This window comes from Danio rerio, chromosome 15, assembly GCF_049306965.1.
Source record: "Danio rerio strain Tuebingen ecotype United States chromosome 15, GRCz12tu, whole genome shotgun sequence".
NCBI classification, from domain to species: domain Eukaryota; kingdom Metazoa; phylum Chordata; class Actinopteri; order Cypriniformes; family Danionidae; genus Danio; species Danio rerio.
The window spans coordinates 34,420,553-34,447,842 of record NC_133190.1 but is presented as its reverse complement, the minus strand read 5'-3'; the positions used below and the strand labels follow the sequence as shown (position 1 = coordinate 34,447,842).

The following is a 27,290-nucleotide window of genomic DNA, read 5'->3' as shown; positions in this document are numbered from 1 at the left end:
TTTATGATCTGCTATAATGCAATCGTTCTCTCGTATGAGAATTACAGACTGACTGAGCGCTAGTTTTTCTGCCTAATTTGAGCTTTGTATGATCCTTGTGGTTTCAGAACTTCTCTCTCACATGCTTTAGATATCTTATATCATGCTAAACAGTTCTCCTTTTTAAATATAGTCTACCATTTAAAGGTTTGGGATCTATGAGCTTTTTAAAATGTATTTTCATTACTCATCTTTTAATATATTTATTTTTTTAAATTGTGCGTCATGGTGGCTCAGTGGTTAGCACTGTCACCTCACAGCAAGAAGGTCGCTAGATCGAGTCCCAGTTGGGTCAGTTGGTATTTCTGTGTGGAGTTTGCATGTTCTCCCTATGTTGGCATGGGTTTCCAGGTGCTCCGGTTTCTCTAACGGTCCATAGACATGAGCTATAGCAAAATTGGCCTTAGTGTATGAGCGCGTGTAAATGTGAAAGTGTATGGGTGTTTCCCCAGTACTGGGTTGTGGTTGGAAGGGCATACGCTGCATAAAACATATGCTGGAATAGTTGATGATTCATTCTGCTGTGGCAACCCCTGATAAATAAGGGACTAAGTTGAAATAAAATAACTGAATATTATTAATTAATTATTGCTGATATGGTGAATTGGAGCTCAAAAAATATTTTTTTTATAATTATCAACAATGGAAATAATATTTTTAAAGAAAATGTATACTTTTTAAAGGATTTTTTAAAATAAAGATGCTACTAATTTTTATATTTATACAGGGAATAATATTTACAGCAAACCTGAGAAAAAAAGATTTGAATTAAGTTTATTTTAAAGCACTACTAATCTCATATGTATCTTTCCATTATAGAATTTATATCTGCTGTTTGGTTATTTATTTATATTTTGATATATATGACATATCTGGTTGATAATTGTGTGATATTCTGCAATAACAGCACTTATACAACCTTACTCTTGTGTATTACTCCGCCCACATAGAGTGACAGCAGATCAATAAACTCATTACAGTTTAACAAACATTGCAGCTGTTGGAAAACATAATGTACTTTTGAGGCTTTTTTGGTAAGAATGTAGTTGATTAGATTGTAACTGAGCAGTTTATTTATAAGGATAGTGCCTATTTCTGCCTTATAATTTTAAAATGTGAGCAAAATCACCTATTTTGTCATCACGTTACACATTACGCTAGAGAATCACTCAATAACTAGCTCTAAAGTGATGTTGGTGGATTAGCAATGGTTTCTGCTGTTCCGACGTTAACTGCAGATTTGAAGGAGTAGCGAAAGAAAGTAGTTCCTTATACAAAAGGATTTTTAGACTCTCCATGTTTGATTTTCTTTTCTATATGCACGATTATACCGCTGAGCTGTAGTATAAACACAACATCACACTTGTTGTAGTATATTGTCACTGGTGGGACACTAAGGCTTTTGGCCTTTGATCTCGTGTCAACGTATGCCTCTCACCAGGGCCGATATACAGCCATATCGCAATGCTATTCGTGTGATATAGCTCATATATTTGTTGTGCTAGTTTTTGCTGAAATATAGAAATTGGAATAAAAAAAATAAGAAATTTCAACAACTCTTTCAAAATCTAAAATTTTGATTACATCAAAAAACTATCAGTAAACATACTGATTTGAATCTAAGATAAAAGTGGTCAAAACAACTAAAAACTTGCACTTTTTTGTGGTGCAACCTTGAGAGAGGAAGAAAAATTGTAACCATTACCCAGACTTGGCAAGCTAAAAAAAACTTAGTTTTGAGCCTTGATATAGTATCTTTGTTTATTCTTTTTTATTATAATTATACTTACACAGAATGCCAACAGTAAATTTTTTAAATAAAAACAAACATTTTATAAAAAATTAAAAATATATTTTTTACATAAATAATTGTATTTTTCTACTGTTTTGCAGTGTTTAGTTTATACATTGCAGAATGCTGTGTGCACCATCTGTAGACATATGTTTTATCTTCATTGCCAAAAATGAACAGTGAACTTTTGTAGATTTCTAATGTAGATCGTTTGAACTTTCACCACGACTTCCTCTTTTGGTGATAAAATAAGCTAAGGGAATGAACACCACTTCCCAAACAACGTCAATCATGCGTTATGTTAATCCTGACAGATCTATTGTGGATTATCTACGCAAGACATCTACACTTGTTCGCTGTTCCTTTTTAGCCTTGTAGATCAAGCATGGGTGTGTATTTGGTTTAGTTTGCCAAGCTTTCGATTCCCAGTGGACAATCTTGGCGTTCCAACACCCATCACCCATGACCACCAGCCTCCCTTCTTCTCCACCCATTTCTGGCTGCATTGCCAGTAATTACCAAGCCTTCTACCCCTCCGCCTAAAGCATAGCGACTGTAATGGATTGCTTGTTTACTCGCTGCCACTGAGAAGGGCAGAGGGGTGCGGTCACACCCCAGATTCATTAGACTGACGGCTGTGGGAGGGAAGGATACTGGCTTGTTTTTATACAGATATACTGTACAGTAAAAAATATGTGTATATATATATATATATATATATATATATATATATATATATATATATATATATATATATATATATATATATATATATATATATATATACATATATATATATATATATATATATATATATATATATATATATATATATATATATATATATATATATATATACACACACACACACACACACACACACACACACACACACACACACACACACTTTACACTTTTTTTCAGTACTCTCAGTTCCACCAAGAAAGCTGGCATTCATAAGATGGAATGTATTAGGCAAAATCCGGCTTGTCTCTAAGGATCTCAGTAAATGTAAGCTTATTTTCACCATAAAAATGCAATCACAAGTTTATATTTCACAATTTGGATTACTATTTCTGAAGTGCAAGATTACATTTTACAATTTTGAGTTATAAACTTATATTGAGTTATAAAACTGTGAAATTCTCAAAAAACAGTCATTTTCATAGCTTTATGCACTTTCTCCCATCAGAATTGGTTTCAATTTGGTCCCTCAAAATTCCCTCAATTGGTTTGTGAAAAAAAATCTAAATTTTTTTGATCCCTTCACAGAAACCATGGTTTCCATGCAGATTGGTGTTCTGGTAGTGGCTTTGAACAGATACAAGTAACTATATACAGTACACCATATGCATTAATTCACAATACACTATAGCTGTATCCACTAATATAGGTGCCCTTGGTTAATATAAGAAAAGGAGCTATGGAAAAAAATTTTTTATACAAAAACGCTGAAAATTTCCACCATCTGTCAGTGCGTAATTTGAGCCGGATCTTGTCGGATCCTGTTCCGGAGAATGTCAGATATTCACGTTTTGCTTTCTGGTATTTATTTTAATAGATCTGGCATTAACTTATGCATGGTGAATACCTACGTGTGTGTTTGTGTGTGTGAGTTTGTGAGAATGAGTGCAAGCGAAGGCTGTGTGGATTGTGTGTACGAGCAAAAGTCACGTTTAACTATTGACCCTCAACAATATTTTCAGCCAATTGGCTTTCTTATGTTTACAATCATTCTTATTGGTTGGTGATTGTTTTGCGCACAGTGAGCAGCGAAAATGGCAGTCACTTATATTTACATTTTTTAAAACCACGAGTATATCTGATAATGAGCCTGATTAAAAGAGATCTTGAGATGAAACTGCGTGAATGAATCAGGATAGTGGGAGACAGAAGCAAAGGGATCTCAAGTAAAAAATGACAGAAGAGGTAACTGTGGGCTCTTCTTGAAGATTAGACAGAGTCATTTTATTATTTTTCACTTGGCACATAATAGTGCAGTGAACTGAATAGTGATTGTTCATATGATTTCTGCTTGAAGCTACATTTTAACTTTCCATGACTGACCTATAATGTTATTTGGCACAAAATAATTAAAGACCGTTCAGAAATGTGATGCTTTTTTTGCGCTATCCCTGTTTAATGATGTTCAGGGAAAACTGAAATTGTTTGGTGGACGTCGGTCACTTTTATTTCCTGGATGTGAGAATTATTCATTTACAAATTAAGCACTGCCATCAGTGTAATATTTAATCAATTCTAGTCAACTTGAAGTTTTATGAATCTATCTGGAGGTATTTGTGTGTCTATCCTTGTGTAAGTCCTAAAACACTGTAAGGAGGAAGGTTGGAGTGGTCAAAAATCTCCAAGGATCACAGCTGAAGAAATAGTAGAAGTCAGTAGGGTCTTAAAATCTCCAACATCTTCAACATCAGCACAAACTGTTTAAAAGTTTTTCGCAAAAAAGCCTCTAGTCTCACCCAAAAGGAAACATCATCTGTTTTTATTTTATTATTTAGGTTATATTAGTTTATTTGTTTATATTTATCAAGAGTGCTGATATAAGTGGAGAGCACTGTAACAGGAACATGCTTACCCTTGAGTTGCAGTGTTGCTTTCGCATTTGATGCGGATCATGTAGACCCATAAAAGTCTGTAGAGGGACTCTAGCGCTACCCGTGCCATTTTAGGGTCCTTACTCTGTAACAACAGATCAAATGTATGCTATCACATTTAGCTTCTTGAAGAATCACATATGAATAAAGATAACCAGTGAAACCACATACCTTTAGATTGGAGAGGCAGTTGTTGAGGAAGACATGCCATCTATTGAGGAAGAACTGCTTTTGGCTAACACATAGTAGACATGTGACCATTGGGTAGAGAGCCTGAAAGACCAGAAAAACCATTTAAAATTTACTTATAGTTTAAAATAATATATATATATATATATATATATATATATATATATATATATATATATATATATATATATATATATATATATATATATATATATAATGAAAACCCAACTGACCAGAGAATGTTTCTTTCTCGATGAAAGGTCCAAGGTGGTATCATACAAGCTCTCTACAAAGTTCCTCAAACATGGGACATTCACCTCATTCTTGACAGCCTGTTAAGGAACAGAAACAGACATTTCCAGCAAAATAAGTTTTTAAAAGGGTGGTATACAGGCTATTTATGTTATTTAAACAATTATAGAACCAACAAAGTGCTGATTAATGTGCAAAGCACATGTAAATAAGACATTCAATTTGTAGAGTGTTGACAGATCTTTTTAAAAAATGTCTCTTTACCGCTGCTACAGGAACAAGAATTTCCACAAAGAGTCCAGCCAAAGCATGTTTGATGTCTTTGTCCTTCACTTCCAGGAAATACTGAGCACACTCCTGTTGAAAAGAGCACAGCATCATGAAAAAGAGAATTAGCTTTTCACTTTTCACATTCCTAAGCTAATGTCACTGCAGTCTCTAAATTCAGCAAAATCAATACTGTAATGTAATGCCTAATAAATAAATAAATAAATAATGCAAACAAGCCAATAGGAGAGAAGATTATCCAAACATTTTGATATTGTACTTTTACCTGCATGAACTGAAAGGAGGCTTCAAACTCCTCTACAGGATACATCTTTACTCGGAAGAACTTCACACCCATGATGAGGCTGATGGTGCTCTGGACAACATAAGGGCTCTGTTCCTTCTGACGAAGCTCCTTCAACTCACTCGTGAACCTCTTTTTAACAGCAGGAAATCTACAAAAAGAAAACAACAAATAAAATAAGAGTGTGGGATGAAGCACAGATATGTGAACCAAAGTATGCTGACAATAATATAAATGACACTGTGAAAAAACATATTGAGGATTTTTTAAAAATTACTTCAGCTTGTTACACCTTAAACAATTAGTAATAATTAATAACAGATAAATAAAACAATAATTTTAACAGCAAAATGAAATGAACAAAATAGTATAATTATGGGTTAAAGTATTAGTATTCAATTAAAATATGACTAATAGCAGTGTTTTTTGAATTATTAAACAAAACAAAGTTTCCCACAATGTTTCATTCAGATCTAAATAAAACAGATGCACAAAAGCAACTGTCCTGGAGTGTAGAGGACCACACAGATTTTAAGAATGACACTTATGTACAAAGGATGCTAAGAATCCAGACAATTTGAATGTTATGCAGTTCTGAAAGTCTAAAACAGTGGTCACCAACCACAGTCCAAGATCCATGACCTCGGCCTTGCTGAAAGGCATTATCTACCCATGACAAAGTAATACAGATTGCATGTTCTTTAATTGAGCACTTTAGCACCTGGGTGAATGCACTGTGACATTAGCTCAAATCAGATCACATGAAGTGCCAACGTAATCTAAAAAAGTGTCAATAATAAAAGTAAAATGATTTTCAGTAATACTCCTGGAGGCAAGACATAGGAATTATAATATATTTTAGCATTAGCAACTCTACAACTACTAATTACAACAATAATTATTTTAATAAACATATAAAAACTACTGTATCATAACCTAAATAACAAAAGGTTTTGTCCCATGGTCTGAAACACCAATTCACGATGTTATTAGGAGTTGCCTACTCTGTTACTAACTCAGATCTGATGTGACTGATCGCACATAAATCGTCACCTTAGAATTTTAAGATACTATCTGACATTTTTGTCAAAATTGAGTTATTGACATGTTTTTAATAAATGGCAACGTATTTACATTATGGGATGTTTTTCATAAGTTGTTTACATTTTAAGACTTTTTATTTAAAAAACAAATGTTACACAAATACTGTTTGCTTTATGATGCGAAAACTTTGAAGCTAAATATCTCAAAATCATTCAGAATGCAGGTAGAACCTTATAATTCCAAGTTGACGAAATATTTAGGGGTCGTTATTGACAAATTGTTGACATTCCAACCTACTGTAACCTGTAGTCTGTCTATGAAAAGTTTGTTCTGAGGAAACTTGGATCGTTTCAGGTTTGTACCTCTATGATGACACTGTTTTAGAAACAAAATATTAAATCTGTTATATCTTTCTGCATTGTAGCTTGGTACGGTAATCTGAGTTTGTCAAATAAGAACAGGATGAGTAGCCTTCTGAAAGTGGCAGGTAAGATCATCGGTTTTAACCAAACTGGTCCAATTGTAATTTACCATAATTATGTCTTAAAGAAAGCTTAGGGTATCCTATGCACCCCGGATCACCCTTTGTACTCTATATTTCAGCTGCTGTCATCAGGTCGTCGTTTTAGAGTTCCTATTTGCAGGACAAATAGAATTAGAAATTATTTTAAAATGGTGGCCATTAGGTCATTAAATGAGTCCAGCAGGAAGGGAAATGCACCTAAAACATTCTATGTTGTGTGATAATATTTTGTTAATGTGTACATACAACTTTGCATGTGTTACAGCACCTTGCTGCACTTTTAGTTTCCCTTAACAAGTCTGAATTCTGTCAGTTCTCTCTTTGGCTTGTAACACACAGCCAGTCTAATGCAGTCTGTGAGATATCTGTCAGTAGTCCAGATCATGTACCTTGATTAGATTTTTCATTACACAATATTCAAGTACATAATATCTTTCAGTATGATACAAACTATTCATCTTCTCATTCTTGGTGGAAATTTTACTTTTTTACTTATTTAATGGAGCCTCCACCATTGTAACCTCAGCTATTATAGGTACTTTGTGAGTCTGCAGTTGGATCAAGACTCCGGGTCTACCGAAAGAGTAATAAAAATCTATCAGCCAATCCCGATCAACAGGTTGGTGACCACTGGTCTAAAACCTCCCAAAACCATATTTACATACCTTGTTTGCTTTTTGCACATTTCAAAAAAACAACTCATTGATTAATAAATAAACATAACATGGTCATTGCTGGATGGATGAGTACTTACTTTGCTTGTGATAACACTCCGATTACTTCTGCATAGAGATCAGCTACAATGTGCATGTTGGCAGTGTTGGGGCCATGATACCTGGTCATAAGGAAAGGCATGTAAATTAATTTCGATATACACATTGATATGAACTTGTATTGCTAAATGTATTCAATAACCAGTTCTGAAAATGTCCCTCACCCCTCTTTATATTTAAAGTGCTTAAAAGCCAAATGTATGACCTCTTGGACCAAACCATCCACAACTGGGTGAAGGGGCATCTGGAAGAAAACACCAACAGTACAAATTTATAATATGACTCTCAAGAATACTTAATCCCGATTCAGTCAATTCTGGCTTTCTGTGATCAGATATAATAAACTTTTAACAAACAGGTTTTTTCTAAACTAATAATGCTCTTCTATGGGATAATTGTGGAAAAAGTGTAAAAACAGACTTAAAGTGTAAAAACAGACCATTACGGATTCCATAGACAAATTGTATGTTTATTTAAGTAATATATATAGGTTACATTTGAATCTGTACGTGCTTGACGTTACCTGTTTCAGAACTTCTATGAGCACAAGTGAGAAGATGAAGTCGATGGCTAGATCTCTTCTCTCGAGCAGATAATCTTTTTGCTGCTCATCACTGGGAAAGAGAGAGAGAAAGTAAACAGATTATGTAAGCCAATCCCGCTCCCACCCTCTCTCACATTCACAGACTAAAATATCATTTCTCAATGATGAAATGGAGTTTTGCACTGCAGCTACAGGAAGCAGAAGTCACAGAGGCATCTGAGTAGCTTTACACCCAGTTAACTGTCTGATGTCACTGGGCTATTTTAGCACAATTGTGTCAAATTGTCCAGCTAAGACTAAGTTATCAGAACAAGTGACAAAGTTGTCTCACACGAAACCTTTTTTACACTGATTTAAGATGATATGAATGTGTTATATACTGTACTTCACAAATATTTTGTGTCTGTGAGATTTTCTTTTAATATTTTTAAATTAAAGGCATTGATTTGATTAAAATAGATAAAAAATTTAACAAAATGTCATTAATTCATATGCTGAATGTGATGGGGACGCCGATAACGAAGTGCGAATCCAAATGCAGGATTTATTATGAGAATGGTCAGGCAAGCAATGGTCAACACAGGAACAAAGAGATGTATACGTGCAATCCAGAGTCGTGATCAAAAAACAGGTGAATGGTCAGTACAGGCAGGCAACAGACAGGAATAAACAAACAAACAAGGCGAGGTTCATAGCACGGCAAAACAAACGCATTGTAATGTCACAAATACAACAAACAAGACTCAACAAGACATTTAGCAGGTGCGTGTAAGTGGTGCATGACTAGTTTTGTAGTCCATATAATGGGGGATTTGAAGTTCTATGGCTATCTGCGTGTTTAGCAGGGATCTACAAGGATTAGATCACTGGTAATTGTGATGCTGACAAAAGCCATTACTCCAGTTTTCATTACATAAATAGAAATCTAACATGCAGATTTTCTGCCCAATAAACAATTCTTACTAATATCAGTGTTGGAAACCACTGTGTTGCTTAGTGTTTTTATTGAAACAGGATTCTTTGACCAGGTTTAAAAAAATGATTAGTGGCAATGTGATTAAAATGACAATTATTTTTTAAACAGATTCTTTTAATGCATCATCACATAATTCTTGTTAAAAATACGCCTGCATGTTTTGGTTTATAAACTATTTACACAATGACATATTAGAGAGTGTGTTCAATAAATCATAGTAATACAGTACGCTAAACTTTATGTCGTGATTTCAAACAGGATTTAAAGATGTTTTACACTTTTATTGTTTTTTAATGCCTGAAAAAAATATTTTACAACCCATGCATTAATTAAAACCATAAAACTCCAAAAGACAGAATTCCTGGATCTTTTTTATGCATGAAGCACAGCTGAATGAATCCACTCTACAATGCAGAACATATTGTATCAAGCATAAACTTAGAATTGTCTAAGAGAAGCAGACAGAACTCACTTTTTGGACTTTGTATTTGAACGAGGCCTGTACTCATGGGATTCATCATCAACGCCGTTCTGCCTTTTGTACCAGTCAAACAGGGTGCGCAGGATTGATGGTAGGCAATACTCAGCCAAAGAGCTCATTGTGCTGATCAACTGGAAACAAAATAAAAAAACAGCACATAATAATCTTCACCAAAATAAACTAAAAATATGTACAGTTAGGTCCATAAATGTTGGGACATCGACACAATTCTAACATTACTGGTTCTATACACCAACACAATGGATTTCAAATTAAACAAACAAGTTGTGCTTTAACTGCAGATTGTCAGCTTTAATTTGAATATTGTACATCCAAATCAGGTGAACGATGTAGGAACAGTTTGCAAACTTGCCTCCCACTTGTTAAGGGTCCGAAAGTAATTAAACAATTAGCTTCTAAGATGTTCCATGGCCAGCTGTGTGTTATTCCCTCATTATCCCAATTACAGTGAGCAGATAAAAGGTCCAGAGTTCATTTCAAGTGTGCTGTTTGAGCATGCATTTCACTTGCTGGGGACAAAACTGAGAGGAAAATGTCCCAAGAACAAGGAGGAACTGAAGACAGTTGCTGTAGAGGCCTGGCAGAGCAAAACCAGGGATGAAAGCCAGCCTCTAGTGATTTGTATGCATTCCAGGCTGTAATTGACGGCAAAGCATTTGCAACCAAGTATTAAAAAGTAAAAGTTTGATTTATGATTATAATTCTGTCCAATTACTTTTGGTCCCTCAACAAGTGGGAGGCAAATATGCAAACTGTTGTAATTCCTACACTGTTCCCCTGATTTGGACGTAATTAGTGTCAAATTAAAACTGCAGACAGTCTGTGGTTAAAGAGCATCTTTCAGTTTCATTTTAAATGCATTGTGTTGGTGTATAGAGCCAAAAATGTCAGAATTTTGTCCCAATATTTATGGAATCATTATGAACTGTATATATACACTATGCATATGTAAAATATAATTTATTCCTCTGATTTAAAGCTGAATTTTTAGCAACATTACACCATTCTTTAGTGTGACATTAACCTTTAGAAATGATTTTGATCATCTTCTGCTGAAAAAATGTATTATTGTGTTGAAAACTGTTGCTTCATATTTTTGTGTAAACGATTGTACGGTACCATTCAAAAGTACTAGTTGTGTACATATTGTGTTGTATTTAGGCCATGTGAAGCATAGTGCATCTTCTAGACAAAGTTAATTTGATGGTTTTAATGTATTTGTGTTAGTTTGTGTCTTAACTCTGTACCCAAGTTGCAAAGACAGCAATAAACGAGGAGGGAATTGGATTAATAGGTGCAGGAAGGAAAGGCGGTCTCCGGTGAGACTCGACACAGAGCACAGGGAGGGAGTGGTGTTCATAGGCTGAGGGTGAACACAGCAAGCCCTTCATTCCCTGATGAACCCTGGGAGAAGAATCCACCCTCAGTGAGGCTGCTGAAAGGCCCAGGGGATCATGGGTACAAATGAAGCCCTGTGAGCGCTGAATGAGGCTGCTATTCACCTGCCTCCAGCTCACACACACATGCATACAGAAACAAACTTACAAACTCAGGACAGGGAACACACACTCCACCCAAGCCAGCAATAAAAAGAGCTTTCATTCTGGGCTTGAGTAAACAGGTTTACTAAAGGGTAAATACAATTATGTGTTTTTAGACATTTAGCAGATTTTTTTTTTTTGTAATTTACCAATTAATTAATTGTAGTAATGAAGTTGGAAACAATAACACTCGACAATAAGGTTTTTTTCTGCTTGCACATTTTGGTGTTAAATAATCAAAGTTTAAAAATTGATATTTTGTCAACTAAAATGAATACATAAAATGAAACATGTCTGAATTGAATAGTGACTTTTTATTAAAAAAATGCTCTATGACAAAATATATATTTTTTATATTCAGTAGGAACATCATCAGTAGTTTATAGAATAAAATTTAAAAAAGTTATAAAATTTATAACTCAAAGTCATGGTTATAAACCATAAATTCTGAAAAAATGTTTTAATTTTTTCCATGGCTGTATTTATTTCAGATTTTCTAAATGTAATACATTTATATTACTAATAATATATATATTAACAAAATTATAAATAGAATAAAATAAAATGTATACGTAAACAACTATAATTTTAAATATTTCGCTCATAATCATCATTGGGTTCTATTTTCACAATCTAGGCACAAAGTCTAAAGCGCATGGCACTAAAAGCATGAAGGGTGTGTCCAAATACACTTTTGCTATTTTAAAGATGGAAAAATACAATCTGCGATCCGGCGCATAGTCTAACAGGGTTGTGCTTATTCTCTTAATGAGTTATGGGTGTGTTTTGAGCATTACATGCATTAAATCAATAAGAATCTACAGTTTACATGGCGGACTTCGTAAATGTAAAAACTGAATGCTTTACTAACGAGAAAACAGTTAAACAGACCACCTGCAGAACAATGGTAAAGAATTTGACTTCTCCATTCAGCCTCTTTATTTACTCTTACTTCAGGAAACGGTGAAACTCCACTGAAGACATCCATTAGCCTACACATTTAATTTAGTTTGTTAAGCGCAAAGATTTGTTTCAAAACTATTTCTAAATTCAGGTTTATTTTCCAGCAAATGAATAAATGTAAAATAATAATGAAGTGTGGTCAGAAAAATGAGTTATATCCTAACACACTTCCTGTTGAAGAAATCTAAACTTGTTTTATTAAAGCAAATATAAATATACATATAATAAATAATACTGCTAATAATAATAACATTTAAAAAAAAACATTTTCATGAAAAAACTGAAAAACTGTGGAGTTTGCATGTTCTCCCTGCCTTCGTGTGGGTTTCCTCCGGGTGCTCCGGTTTCCCCCACAGTCCAAAGACATGTGTTACAGGTGAATTGAGTAGGCTAAATTGTCCGTAGTGTATGAGTGTGTGTGTGTGTGTGGATGTTTCCCAGAGATGGGTTGCGGCTGGAAGGGCATCCGCTGCGTAAAAACTTGTTGGCGGTTCATTCCGCTGTGGCGACCCCGGATTAATAAAGGGACTAAGCCGACAAGAAAATGAATGAACGAATAATAATAATAATAATAGTAATAATAATAATAATCATGGTAACAACAACAACAACAATAATAATAATAATTATTATTATTATTAATAAAAATAATACCCAAAACTACACAATTAACAAGGAAACACGAACAAAAAGGAGATAAATATAGCATTATTCTTAAATGTTTGAAACTCCTAAACATTGTTGTAGCCCTGTGAAAATCTATTTGTAGAATATATTTTTAAATAATGGAGAATCAATGTCTGACACTATGCAAAAATAAATGTCTAAAGATCTAATAGAGCACACAATGTCTCCTAGTTGTCGTGCATTACAGGTATAAAACACTTATCTAATCTATCAGAGATGCAAATGGAAGCGTTCGCTCCCAGACAGTCAGACAAGCCAAAAACCACATCAAGCTTTTACTGAGGTCACTTTGAAGGCCAGACAGATCCATGAATCTATTTTAATAATTGAAAAAGTCAGATTAATTTTTGGCACAGACGGCCAGACTCTTGTCTTTCCGCTGGGACATCTGTCCACAAGCTGGATGTGAGGACGAGCGAGCATGTTTTAGAGGGGTAGGGGGGATGGGGGCGAGTAAATGGTACTTACTTGGTCAAACTGCAGATCTTCACCCCTCTGAAGAGATTTTACCAGAGGTTTTTCCTGTAAAAACAACAGAAGCGATTCAAATAACAGCTAGGGGAAATTCTGGAAAATCCTTTCATCAATGTGAAAGTGGTTCATTATAATATAGTGGTTCACAAATGAAGCTCTGTTTCAGCAACATGCTTTCTAGGAGCAACAGTGAACTAATATTCAAAAGTTCATATTACAAAGTTTTTTTTTTTTAAATGTTTTGAAGGCAGTGTTTTATGCTCCCCAAGTGTGCATTCAAATACATTAATATTGTAAAACTGTACTACGTTTAGGCATGGGCCTCTTACCTTAGGAATGGTACGGCAGTCAATTTTGGCAGTTTTAAAACCTTGACTTTTCCAAACCACATTATACCTTAAAAAACGCTTTTCGTCCCGTGCGTAACTACATTATAAAATAACAGTTTAAAAATACTGTACAGTTGAAGTATGAAAATGATTAGCCCTAAAGTTTTTTTTTTTTTCTTTTTCAAATATTTTCCGAATTTTGTTTAACAGAGCAATTAGGAGTAAAAGTGTCGGGGTTATCCTATTTGTAAGAAAGCCAGGTGTTAAAAAAGCCCATCAGATTACATCTGAATTATCCTATCCTCATTTCAAATCCTTCCCTCAGGATCTTGGTATAGGGCCCCTTTGACCAACAGATTTAAAGTTTCATTTGTTTGATTGACTTGCTGGATTTTAATGGGAAGAGGTAGAGGTAACCTGGCACTGCAGAACAAATCCCCCCAAAAGGGGACAATAAAGTTTACAGTTACAGAGCAAGGAATTTTTCACAGTATTTCCTATAATATTTTTTTCAGCTGGATAAAGTATTATTTGTTTTATTTCGGCTAGAATAAAAGTAGTTTTTAATTTTTTAAAAACCATTTTAAGCTCAAAATGATTATTCCTCTTAAGCAATATTTATTTTCTATTGCCTACAGAACAAACAATCATTAGACAATGACTTGCCCAATTATGCTAACTTGCCTAGTTAACCTAATTAAGCCTTTAAATTGCCCTTTAAGCTGAAAACTAGTGTCTTTTAAATTATCTGGTTAAATATTTACAGTCATCATGGCAAAGATAAAATAAATCAGTTATTAGAAATGAGTTATTAAAACTTTTGTTTAGAAATGTGTTGAAAAAAAAGATCTCCGTTAAACAGAAATTTGGGAATAATTTATACAGGGGGGCAAATAAATCAGGAGGGTGAATAATTCTGACTTCAACTGAAGTATTTTAGCTTTAACTGTATTTTAAAAAAGAACTTTTTTTAAGTATAATTTAATGCTTTAAAGCCTCATTCACACAACAAGCGACTCGCAGCAGCAAAGCATCAAGCGACCGCTCATTTCAACGGAGATTGAGCAACGTCTACGTGAGCGACGTTGAACTTCAATTTTAAAGCTTCAACTTTATGCAAATGATGAACGATTTGCTTGAGCAACAGCCAATAGGAACACCAGTAGAGCTCACGTGATCCTCTCTCAGCTCACTCAGAGGCCGGTTGTATTCTCCGTGCTGTAGACCTATACAGACCCGTGTGTACAACAGATCGCCACCAAGAGCGACAGACATCTAAAAAGTCGCTGCTAGTGTGATTGAGGCATAATAGAAAAGCTGAATTTGAAGCATCATTAATTAAATGATTTTTTTCACATGATCATTTTTCTCATGCAGCACCAAAGTTAAAGGAATAGTTTACCCAAAACTGAGAATGATTGAAACCTTATCCTTTAAATATCCATACATTTTAAGATGAATACAAAACAACAAACCAACTAAAAAAACAGCCATTGACATCCATAGTAGAAAAAAATGGAGTGTATCTTCCCTTCTGTTCAACAGAAGACAGAAACTCAAACAGGTTTGTAACAAGTGGAGGGTGAGAATTTTAATTTTTTGGTGAACTATCCCTTTAATAAATCATTTGAACATTCCAAAGTTCTGAAGGTTTTGTTATTTAAACTGCAGACCTACATTTTTAGACTCTACTGTGCTTGTCAGACATGACACTTTCAGACTGCGTTAAATTGAATTCAAGCCTATTCAGCCCACTGAAGCCTTTTCATCTTCGCTTAATAAATATTTCAGTTGCTGGATTCAATGTTAGCAGAGACAGATGAGGAGGCAGACAAGGACAGCACTAAAAGTCCCTCAGGACTTTTATAAGAGGTTAATGGACCTCCTTATGCTCTTCTGGGACCTTTCCCATCTTCTGAACTGTACTTCTGACTCATTTATTTGTGGCAGAAGAGAAAGCAAATATAATAATATGTGAGAAAAAACATGGTGGAGATATGGATTGAACTCTTTACTGTTTGAATACTGTCTGTCATTTGCACAATTAAACTGGAGATAATCAAAATCATATAGGTGCTATTGAACAATACACTACACAACTGTGGATGCACAGTTCAGGTAATCTGATCTGGAATTTTCTTCAGTAAAAATGAAAGTTTGAGCTCATCCTTTTGGCACCGGTTTTGCAGGACACAGTATGTCTGCCTTGAGAAGGTTAATTAACACTAGTGGTACTAATGGCAATGAAAATAGCAGCTGGATTGTAAGGCCCTGAAATACTTTAAAAGTTCTTTTCAATCTTTAATGACAACAAAAATTAAAATAAATAAACAAAAATGTTGTATAAAAATTGTAAGCTATTTCATATTAATATCAAATAATGTAAATAAATCTCATTTATCAACTGACAGAAAACACAGCTCTTCATCCTTAAGTTTTACAACCTTTACTGCAAACAGCTCGTGTTTTGGCTAACTCGTCATCTCGATCCATAGTGTTTCCCCACACACTGCTTCACAACTTCACATGACCCAACTTCCTCAAAATCAGAGATTCTCATCCACACTGCGTTATACTACCCTACACAGTGTTGAATCTTTCTGAAGTGATCTACTAGTGTCTTTACACAGAGCGCTGCTACTGTAGGTCTGACAGTAGGATGGCTGGACCAATCGTGTGCCTATCAGCGGAAACCGAGCTTCTCTTTGACAAATAATCAGTGTATAGGTCACTCTTTGTGTACATTTAACACCATATTTGGAGAGCAGAGATACTGACATTTCACACCCAGAATATGGAGAAAGTGACTAGAAGATTTTTGTTCATTTCCAGTGAATTAACTAAAGTCAACTTTAAGAGTCATTTAAATATCTTCACTCAATGATCTGGACTACGAAACTTTGTGAGATTATCTTTGAACGTCTGTTCGTTGAAATTAGTTAAAAAAAGAAACATTTTTCCTATTATCCCTGTAAACCTGTATCTAAAAATAGAACAGTGTAACTTCTGACTCGTTTTGCCAGATTGGTTCACATATATATAACTATATATTGAGGTGAGAGCTCTTGATTTGCATAAATAACTGGACAGCCAGAATATACAGTATTTTAGTTGATATTTTCTTGATATCTTCATAAATTAAAAGGAAAGTTCACTCAAAACTGAAAATCCTGTCATCGTTTACTCACCCTTCTCATGTCACCGACCTGACTGATTTTCTTTAGTGAGTACATTTACAATTTAGATTTGAACTATCCCTTTAAATTTAAACAAGCTCAAATATCCAACAATTCCCAGAGGCTGGTTTCAAGATCAGTGTCTTCAATACTGCTGAAATCTCACTCACCAGAGGTTCAGCCATGACGATCCGTATTTTGCGCTCAGAGATGGTGGTGAAGTTTGCAAAGAGGCTCTTGAGCACGTACTCGCCTGGCCGGCTCTCTGGGTCAACACTGATGGGCATCATGGCGGGCGGCCCCTTTTCACCCTGTGAGCAGCAAACTGGCGGGACGGGAGGCTTGGTATACCCTGGTGAAGCTTTGAACCAAAAAAAGTAGTAATATTAGAAATAAACAAATTTTAAACATAAAAAAACAATTAACATTATTAATTAACCTATAATATTATTATTAATTAGTAGTAGAAATATTAGTAATAGTTGTAGTAATAACAATACAATACTAATACAGGCCCCAAATAAAAATGAACTTCAAAAATGAGGTCTTACTGGTTCTAAAGTCCTTTTTCAGAGACTAAAAATATTAATAAATCACATGGATGTCTAGTTTTCCAGTTAAAAGGTCAATAACTATTTGAATGAATGCAGCCATGTGTTGTATTTCAGACAATGGTGGTTTCCTAATCCGAACAGTGATATGTACTACAAAATTTCCCCAACTTTCCTATTTTGCAGCTTGTCAGAATCTGCAACGTGTACAGAGAGTAACACCCTGCTTTCCTCAACACCAACTAGAGTACTGTGACACCACAGATGGAGAAATTGCAGCTTCAAATCAAGAGCTCGTATCATACTTTATATTTAATATACTTTATTGTACGTCACAGTGGTCGGGTTGCAGAGGGGCTTGTGAGGGTTCATTTTGACAACAAAATTTGATCTCGCTATAGACACAGCGTTATCATATGTTGACAAAAACAAACTTCATTCCGTGTGGCTTAAGCTGGGATTTGCTTTCTTTTGAATAGAACAAAGGGGTCATTTGCATGTCACCTAAAGTATTTAATCTCTCAAAACAGGAAACAAAGAAAGCATCAAACATGCATGCAAGCTCATGCAAATTCATTCAAAGTGCAGAGTATTTTTAAATATTTTATAAAAATAAATACAAAGTTAAAATTAAGACCAATTAAGACTTTTTTTAACAACAGTTATTAGTTTGAGTAAAATGTTATTTGTTTCAATCTATCATTGTATTTTCTTCTCAATTTAAAATAAAATAATTTGGCCTTTATTGATTTTTTTAATTAGTGTAGCAGCATAACCAATACAACATTTCAGCTTTAAAGAGGATAGATTTTTCACTGCCAATGATTTCACTTTTTTAAACAATACAGAAAGTAACAAAACATCATATACACTAGATATCACATACGGACCCTGAGCATACATCAATAGCGCCGCCACATTTGTACAGTGCTCCCAGGACAAATGTCATTCAACCTCACTGGTCAAGACAGTGTGCCAATGTGAAGATGCTGGACTTTTGCGCTGTGTACGGGGGTAGTAATGAACAAACAAAGAAAACAAAACATGAAGGCAGAACATTTCATAGGTAAGATTTAGTTTTGCTTTTGTATGTTTTAAACTTTTGTGCAAATCAAGTAACGTTATTGATGATAATAAAATCACCTACTGCACTCATCATAAGGCAAAGTAGCACCAACTCTAAATTCTAGACTTATGTTAGTTTTGTTAAATAAAATCAGCAAACAATGTAAATGAAATATGACAACAAGATGCTGCGGTTCTAGAAACTTGTATTATTGCTGGCTAAGTGAACGAGTCGTTCATAACGGAGATTCATTCACAAACTAATCGCTCCCTCCAGACTCCGTTTGTTAGAACAAGAAGTGAAAGCAGGAGAGGGGGTGTGATTCAGGACTCAAATTAAACAGGGAGGGAGGATAATACATTTCCATCCACACAAACACATACTCTTTGTTGGCAATACCCGTCCATGCCCCCCTTTGAATTTTTCTTTCTTTTTTAAATATTTCCTAAATTATGTTTAACAGAGCAAGGAAATTTTCACAGTATGTCTGATAATGTTTTTTCTTCTGGTAAAAGTCTTATTTGTTTTATTTAGGCTAGAATAAAAGAAGTTTTTAATTTTTTACAAAGTATTTTAGGGTCAAAATTAATAGCCCCTTTAAGCTAATTTTTTTCAGATAGTCTTCAGAATAAACCATCGTTATACAATAACTTCCCTAATTACCCTAACCTGCCTAGTTAACCTAATTAACCTAGTTAAGCCTTTAAATGTCACTTTAAGCTGTATAGAAGTGTCTTGAAAAAAATTTTAGTAAAATAATATTTACTGTCATAATGGCAAAGATAAAATGAATCAGTTATTAGAAATGAGTTATTAAAACTATTATGTTTAGAAATGTGTGGAAGAAATCTTCTCTATGTTAAATAGAAATTTAGAAAAAAATGAAACAGGAGGGTGAATAATTCAGGGGGGCTAATAATTTTGACTTCAACTGTATATATGTGTATATTTCTGGCTTTGGATGGCCACAGTCCTCCACTGTACCTTGGTCATGCATTCATTTCAAAGGAGCGCTACCCTGTACTAAAATGGCGGCTCTATTGGCGCATTACTTCTAATTGACAACAGCAGGGTAGGCGATATAATGTTTATATCTATGACAAACACAATGTAACAAAAATAAAAAATAAAGTAAATAATACCAATAATTATACAATAATAATGTAAACAGTATAAATAACTAAATTTACACAATTCAGAGAAGGTCAAATATACCCCTATTATTCGTTCATTTTCTTGTCGGCTTAGTCCCTTTATTAATCCGGGGTCGCCACAGCGGAATAAACCACAGACTTATCCAGCACATTTTTACGCAGCGGATGCCCTTCCAGCCGCAACCCATCTCTGGGAAACATCCACACACTCATTCACACACACACTCATACACTACGAACAATTTAGCCAACCCAATTCACCTGTACCGCATGTCTTTGGACTGTGGGGGAAACCGGAGCACCCGGAGGAAACCCACAACAGAACATGCAAACTCCACACAGAAACGCCAACTGAGCCGAGGCTCAAACAAGTGACCTTCTTGCTGTGAGGTGACAGCACTACCTACTGCGCCACTGCGTTGCCCATACCCCTATTAGTCAAACATTATATTAAAAAATCTTAAATCTGTGTTCTTGGTCTAAAGAGGAGACATCGAGAGAAAGCTTACTGGTTATTAAACTGGAAAATGGATACCTGGATTAAAACCAAGCAGCAATTATTTTTATATCCAGATATTTCTGAATACATTCATGTGAAGGCGAGGGGAATTTTTTTTTCCATGGCATAGATGTAGTTTAAGTTATTTAAATCATAAAAAGGCAGCTAGTCAAAATATAAATATAAAAGCCATTTTATCAGACATGTTTATATTCATTTTTTGACAAAACAATACCAACGCTTTAACTTCAGAATATCTATATTTGAAATTTGGAAGAAATGTTACCTGACCTTCATAGAATAAACAAATATCACTCACCAACCCACAAGACTATAAATTCTGAGTGTGCCTCTTATTGGTGAGGGGCTTAACAGTTACCTGTATAAACTCTCTCTTTCCTTGTTGAAACACTGAATACCTCCTTAATTGTAAGTCACTTTTGACAAAAGTGTCTGCTAAATTCATTCATTCATTTTCCTTTGGCTTAGTCCCTTTATTCATCATGGTGGTCTCCACAGCAGAATGAACTGCCAACTTATCCAGAATATGTTTTACATAGCGGATGCCTTTACAGCTGCAACCCAGTACTGGGAAACACCCACACACACACATACACTATGGCCATTATAGTTTATTCAATTCACATAGCGCATGTCTTTGTACTGTGGGGGAAACTGGAGCACCTGGAGGAAACCCACATGAACAAGGGGAGAACATGCAAACTCCACACAGAAATGCCAACTGCTGGCCCAACCGGGACTCAAACCAGTGAACTTCTTGCTGTGAGGCGATAGTGCTAAAAACTGAGCCACCATGTCGCCCTGTGTCTGCTAAATAACTTAAATGTAATGACTACTTTACTCAAAAACACAACTAATAAATCCAGAAAAACTCAAAGCTTTCTAAATATTTTCCACAACTGTGTGTTATTTGTTTACAAGCAAATACATTTTAAAAAATCCAAGTATGCTAATGGCCGAATATCATACAACTATATTAATATAATTTTCATTATGCTGAATTGTTGATTTGACATATTAATGAGCATCTACAGAATACTCAGTTGTGCTTTTTAAAAGCAAATAAATATTCCTTAAAATACTATTTAATGCAAAAGGTTGCCTTTATAGTGAAACTATAGGTGCAACTCTTGTAAGACATTTTTGTTGCATATGCACTGGACTTATTTCACACAATGTACTTCTTGTGGTCAAATAAATCACTCATACTATACGTTTCTGTCTATTATTTTACAATAAAAAATAAGTGGTATGTGAAAAGAGCTGTTAGAAACGTTCAATATATGTGTGGTCATCAGACTGCTTCTCCACAAACAAGGAGAGGGAGAAAATCACAAGACATTGTCTCAAAAAAATTATTCCCGATATTTAATTTAGCAAGATATTGGCATCATATCTAAAACATATTTTCAGGAAATGTGTGGCTTTTGACGTATTATTTTTCTGTATTGCTTTGGGACTATGTTCATATATTTATTTATAAAATAATAAAACGTTTAGTGTGGTGCAATTTCTTTTTTTTTTTTACATTACTCAAGCATCAATATTTTTATTTTTATTTTAAGCATTATAAACTCTAGATGATGGACAGTAAAGCCCAAATTGTCTTCTTTCCAAAGATACATGTACTGTAAATGTAGACCAAATTATTCAGCAACTGTTACTGTTTTAGTTTGGGTTGGTCATTTTTGATAAAGTGCCTCTGAAGATGAGGAAAAGAAGGACACCAATATAGTATCAGAAAACCTTTTACAGAAATCTCATTTTGCATGCTATCTTAATCAAATTTGAAACATAAACTCATGAAATACTTGGCTTTCAAGTCATATTTTTTCTAGGACATTGCATTAATGCTTTCCTGTGTTTGTATATGGAAAAACAAATAATAAAAAATCTCATGACTTCATAATGTATAACTTTTTATATTTTTGAGCATGTAACTTTCCCATTTATCACAAGAACAGTTACTATTTAAATTTAGGTACAGTTGAAATCAGAATTATTAGCCCACCCTTTGATTTTTCTTTTTTAAATATTTAAAATGTTTAAAATGTTTAACAGAGCAAGGGCATTTTCACAGTATGTCTGATAATACTTTTTTCTTTTGGAGAAATACTTGTTTGTTTTATTTCGGCTAGAATAAAAGCAGTTTTAAATTTTTTAAACATCATTTTAAGGTCAATATTATTAGCCCCTTTAAGCATTTTTTTGCTTGCAAACCATTGTTATACAATAACTTGTCTAATTACCCTAACCTGCCTAATTAACCTAGTTAAGCCTTTAAATGTCGCTTTAGGCTGTATAGAAGTGTCTTGAAAAATATCTAGTCAGATATTATTTACTGTCATCTTGGCAAAGATAAAAAATAAATCAGTTATTAGAAATGAGTTATTAAAACTGTTATGTTTCGAAATGTGCTGAAAAAGTCTTCTCTCCGTAAAACAAAAAACAGGGAAAAAATAAACAAGGGGGTTAATAATTTAGGGGGGCTAATAATCCTGACTTCAACTGTAGGTGTAAATCCGATAAGAGTGCTGGGTAACAGGTTAAAGTCTTAGAACAATATAAATGACCCTGGACTAAAAAAACACTTTTTGGGAATTATGATTTAGGCATTATCTGACATTTAAATAAATAAAATAGACAATATTTGGCTAAAATACATTTATTTAATAAATATATACTGAAAAATATCGAAATAGAAATATCAAAATACTGATCGAAATACTGACTTTTTATAGTAGGAAAATTGCTCAAAGTTGTCCAGCACTCAGCAATGCACATTACCAATCAAAAATTGAATTGAGATATAATTACAGCTGTAATTAATTTAATAAGGAAAATATCTTCACAGAAAATGATCTTTAATTAATATTAAAAAGACTTTTGGGCATAGGATAACATTAGATTAGTTTGACCCATGCCATGTATTTTTGACTATTGTCCAAAATATCCCTGTGCGACATAGCTTTAGTGGATCGAATATATCCATAATATTATTTATTCAACAGCTATTGTGACAGACACTTTCATTTATGCTGCAATATTATCAATAACATAAGTCTAAATCCTGTCATGCACTCATTCAACACCCTGTAAAATCTAACAAATTAGCTTTCTTAATCATTTTGTTGTCTTTGTTAACTACTCCCTAATCACTGGCACATTCTCTCTCTTTCTCTTTCGTTATGCAAAACCTACCCAAGCCCTTGATGAAGTTCACCATGCTGGTTTTATTCCAGCACATGACAGTGTTATCCATAGTAAGCGAGCAGTACAAGGGATCCAGTTTTCCAAAAGCTCCTTATCAATCATTCCAAAGATGGCGAGACCTTCTCCCATTCGCCACCTGCCCCATACTCCAACACTCCAACCGAAGTCAAACAATCGGGTGATAACAAATCCACACGTGTGCTCGCTGCTTCCGAAGGCTTTCTACAGCAGAGTAAATGTCCACTGCCTCTGGAGACTGAAGGTCAGGCTGGAATTTTTAGCTGAGGCCTGGGCAAGTGTGTCAGACTGACATGCTACAGTGGCATAGTTGCAGCGCTATATTTATCCCTGAGTACACACTATACGTCCTGATCTCCACTCTACCACGGACCAACAGTGTAAACATTGCTTCATTGGGTACAGCCTTGCTCGCGCACTCATTCTCGCTCCCTTGTTTGCACATATGTAGAAACAGACACCGTAAAAGCAAGATAAACTATCCCGCTTGTGAATTCCACAGACCAACTTGATTACACAATCTTGGCTTTTTGGAAAACAGCCATGGGTAGCCAATGCGATGCCAACTGGGATTGCAAAACTCAGTAGAAATATTGTAAACACAGTGTTTAAACAGAGCATATGTCAATAAATAAAGATAAGTAAACTGTAAAAGGAAGCTTGCTGCCTTAATTATTTTTGTTTAATCAAATTTGCATTTATAGTAATCGCAAATTACCTCAATAAATAAATGTAATTTAAAAAAATTACATCTGCCTTTATAGTGAAATTATAGGTGCTTCAAAGCCTTAGAACAATATAAGTGACCCTGGATCAAAAAACACTCTGGGAATTTTTGATTATTTCAGTATTATTTAGGTATGATTGATGATTTAGGTATTATCTGACATTTGAATAAATAAAATAGACAGGTTTTGGATTCAAATGTTTAAGATTTATCTATTTAATATCTAAATACTGAGAAATATCTAAATATATCAAAATCAGTGGTTCTCAAACTTTTTTCATCAAGTACCACCTCAGAAAACAATTGTCTCTCCAAGTACCACTATGCAGAGCAGTATTGAAATACAGTAGCGTAGTTGGCCTGGTAAAGCAGCTACAGCTTTGCGCAGTTCAAAAATGTGGCAGATTAATTCCTACTATTAAGAATATTTATTATTGTCAGTCACTTTAAACATTATAAATAGTCTGAAAATTAACACTAGACTGTGCTTATTTGTAAAAAAAAAAAAAAAAAAAAACATAAACAAAAAAACAAACAAACAAAAAAAAACCTAAAAAAATGTCAACATTTAAATTAAAAAGTTAAAAATAGTAGGTTACTTTTCTAAAAAAAGAATAATAATAATTTCTGAATCTCAGAAATATAGGCTATATGTCATCATATATTCATATATAAATCATTTTTGATAAATTTTGAAATATATGTAGCATGTACACATGACATATTTGATTTCTCCGCGTACCACTAGAAGGAAGCCCGCGTACCACTAGTGGTACATTTACCACAGTTTGAGAACCACTGATCTAAATAATATCTAAAAAACTGAATGACTTTTTGTACTAAGAGTATACCTAAAGTTGTCCAGTACTCACATTACATTACTAATCAAAGATTGAATTTACAGCTGTATTTATTTTAAATTTACAAAAATTCTTCAATATTTAATTAATATTAGAAAGAGTTTTGGGAATAAATTGATTATTTGGACCCATGCAATGTATTTTTGGTTATTATTATTATTAATTTTTGGTAATTATCAGGTTAAAATATAACCGTGCGACAACTTTTGTGGTCTAGGATTAAATATATTTATAATATTATTTATTCAACAGCCAATGTGGCAGACACTTTCATTTATGCTGCAATATTATCTTTAACATAAGTCCAAATCTTGCTTTACACTTTTGAATCTTGTCTTGCAAAGATAGAAATACTGTAAACGGAGTGCATAAACTGTAAACAGAATCGTGTTTCTTCTGAAAAAGTAATCTGATTAACTCAATAAAATAAGTTCAAGCACTACCATAAAAAAAAACATTTACTGTCATGACTTTTTGTCATATAATTTTTTTGTACAGGGTAATAACATATAATTCCATGAAATAATTTCACCCAAAATAAATGACAGTAGAAAATAAAACACCTGACTGTTCAGTGTTCACAAACTTGAACTTGGTGAGAATTGAAAGAAGTGTCTTATTCTCCCAATTGCTGCATTTATTTTATTAATAAAATCAGCAATAAAAAACCTCAAATACTTTTTCAGTGTGAATTTATTTGTGTGACACTAAAAAGAGCAATGATGGTGCAATTTAGCTTTAAATTGCATTTAAAATCATATAGCATTCACATTAAAAAACGGTTATAATAAATATTATTGCTTTATGTATTTTTGATCAAATAAATGCATCCACAAAAAATGTTACCAACTGTGTTGTTTCAACTCATTAAATAAGTAGTTTAAACAACCAGCAAAAGTCATTTTTTGAGTATAGAATCTATAGAATCGCCGGATTAAAGTAATTTACACTAGCATAGTTCAAAAACACAGCAGTATTTACTATAAGTTATAGTATTTTTTCTTGTCAGAGGATGCAGCTATGCTAGCAACCACATCGAAACACTCTGGCTAACAACCTGACATCTTGTCATCCGACTGCTGTGTGTAGGCAGGAACACTGTGAGTTTCTTTTAAAAAACGTGTTTTTAAGGTCAGCCTGCCCTGCGCTCCAGTGCCAGCCTGGATGATTCCGGCAGCCTGATGCTCTACATGTGACTCTGCAAACAAGAGACGGGCTCAGATTGAGCATTACATCAGTGCTGTGCCGAGGAGCCTCTGAGCTGCTCCCACCAGAGACAATACAACACACAGTACTACACCGCCTCTCCATTTCACACATACACACTTTGACATGGGACACGCACATAAACACAGACAGCACATTACACCTCTTTTTTTTTTCTTTCTAAAACAAATCCCGTTGTGTCCTCCCAACATTTTTCATGCTCAGGGAGTGGACAACAAGCACGGGAAAAAAAAAATCTCCCTCTGATGTAAATACAGTGGGTTCTTGCATTCTCAGACCCCTACTGTGTACAAAAGGCCCCTGGGGAAAACAAACATAACTGTATATAAATGAACCTATAAAACGACATCCATTTTCAGATGCTTATCGGGATGTTAACATGCAAAGCCCACTCATATCTCACTGCTTACTTTCATCAGTGGTCCGGGAAAAATCCTAGCTGTCACTGATCAATCCCAAAATCCTGAAACTGAAGACAAGAGCAATGACACCGACTTGCTGAAGTCCTACACAGAATAAAAGCCAAGATGTGACATCCAGAGGTCACACATCGGACGCCCATGGCCATCCACACCTATAGTATTCTATAACCTGAAGTAACAGGATCAGGTTGTATAACAGGCCACGCACAGTGAAGTGTTTGAAGAGAGTTGGCTATCCCTGTGTCTTACAGAAAGGTCAGGAAGACAAACAAAAAGAATACTGAAAAATGATAAATGTTCGCAGATATTTGAGACATGCTGATTATGACAGCTAAAAAACAAGGACATTTTTCCCGGATTTAGCCATTAGGCCTAAGGACACTCGCAGCTCTAAACCTCTCAGCCAGTGCTAAAAATATATTTGGTACACTGTGCAAAGCACATTTGATTTAGTGATAAGAACGTTTCACCCATTTACTCTGAGGCAGAGAAGGAGATTATGATTTGGTCTCAAAAACTGAGGATTACACTGTCAGGGTGAA

At 34.4% G+C, this 27,290-nt stretch overlaps 1 protein-coding gene across 15 annotated transcripts in view; it reads right to left on the bottom strand.

Annotated features, from left to right (window-relative positions):
- The window catches only part of frya (furry homolog a (Drosophila)), a 132,409-nt gene that overhangs the window by 72,540 nt on the left and 32,579 nt on the right, over window positions 1-27,290 (bottom strand). For 11 of the 15 annotated variants that reach the window (XR_012390916.1, XR_012390917.1, XM_068213764.1 and 8 more), the window contains exons 2-12: window positions 17,161-17,351; window positions 13,480-13,533; window positions 9,791-9,930; window positions 8,322-8,412; window positions 7,963-8,042; window positions 7,780-7,860; window positions 5,441-5,609; window positions 5,152-5,244; window positions 4,869-4,967; window positions 4,618-4,719; window positions 4,428-4,531 (exon numbers count right to left, since the gene is read on the bottom strand). Coding sequence is in view for 13 of the 15 variants with exons in the window: in XM_021466457.3 (XP_021322132.1) it covers window positions 4,428-4,531; window positions 4,618-4,719; window positions 4,869-4,967; window positions 5,152-5,244; window positions 5,441-5,609; window positions 7,780-7,860; window positions 7,963-8,042; window positions 8,322-8,412; window positions 9,791-9,930; window positions 13,480-13,533; window positions 17,161-17,351 (1,204 nt within the window). In the remaining 2 variants the exon portion in view is untranslated. Of the gene's footprint in view, window positions 1-4,427; window positions 4,532-4,617; window positions 4,720-4,868; window positions 4,968-5,151; window positions 5,245-5,440; window positions 5,610-7,779; window positions 7,861-7,962; window positions 8,043-8,321; window positions 8,413-9,790; window positions 9,931-13,479; window positions 13,534-17,160; window positions 17,352-23,482; window positions 23,765-27,290 lie in introns of those variants that run through there. The other 4 variants (XM_068213763.2, XM_073923798.1, XM_073923800.1 and 1 more) reach the window with 1 other exon arrangement.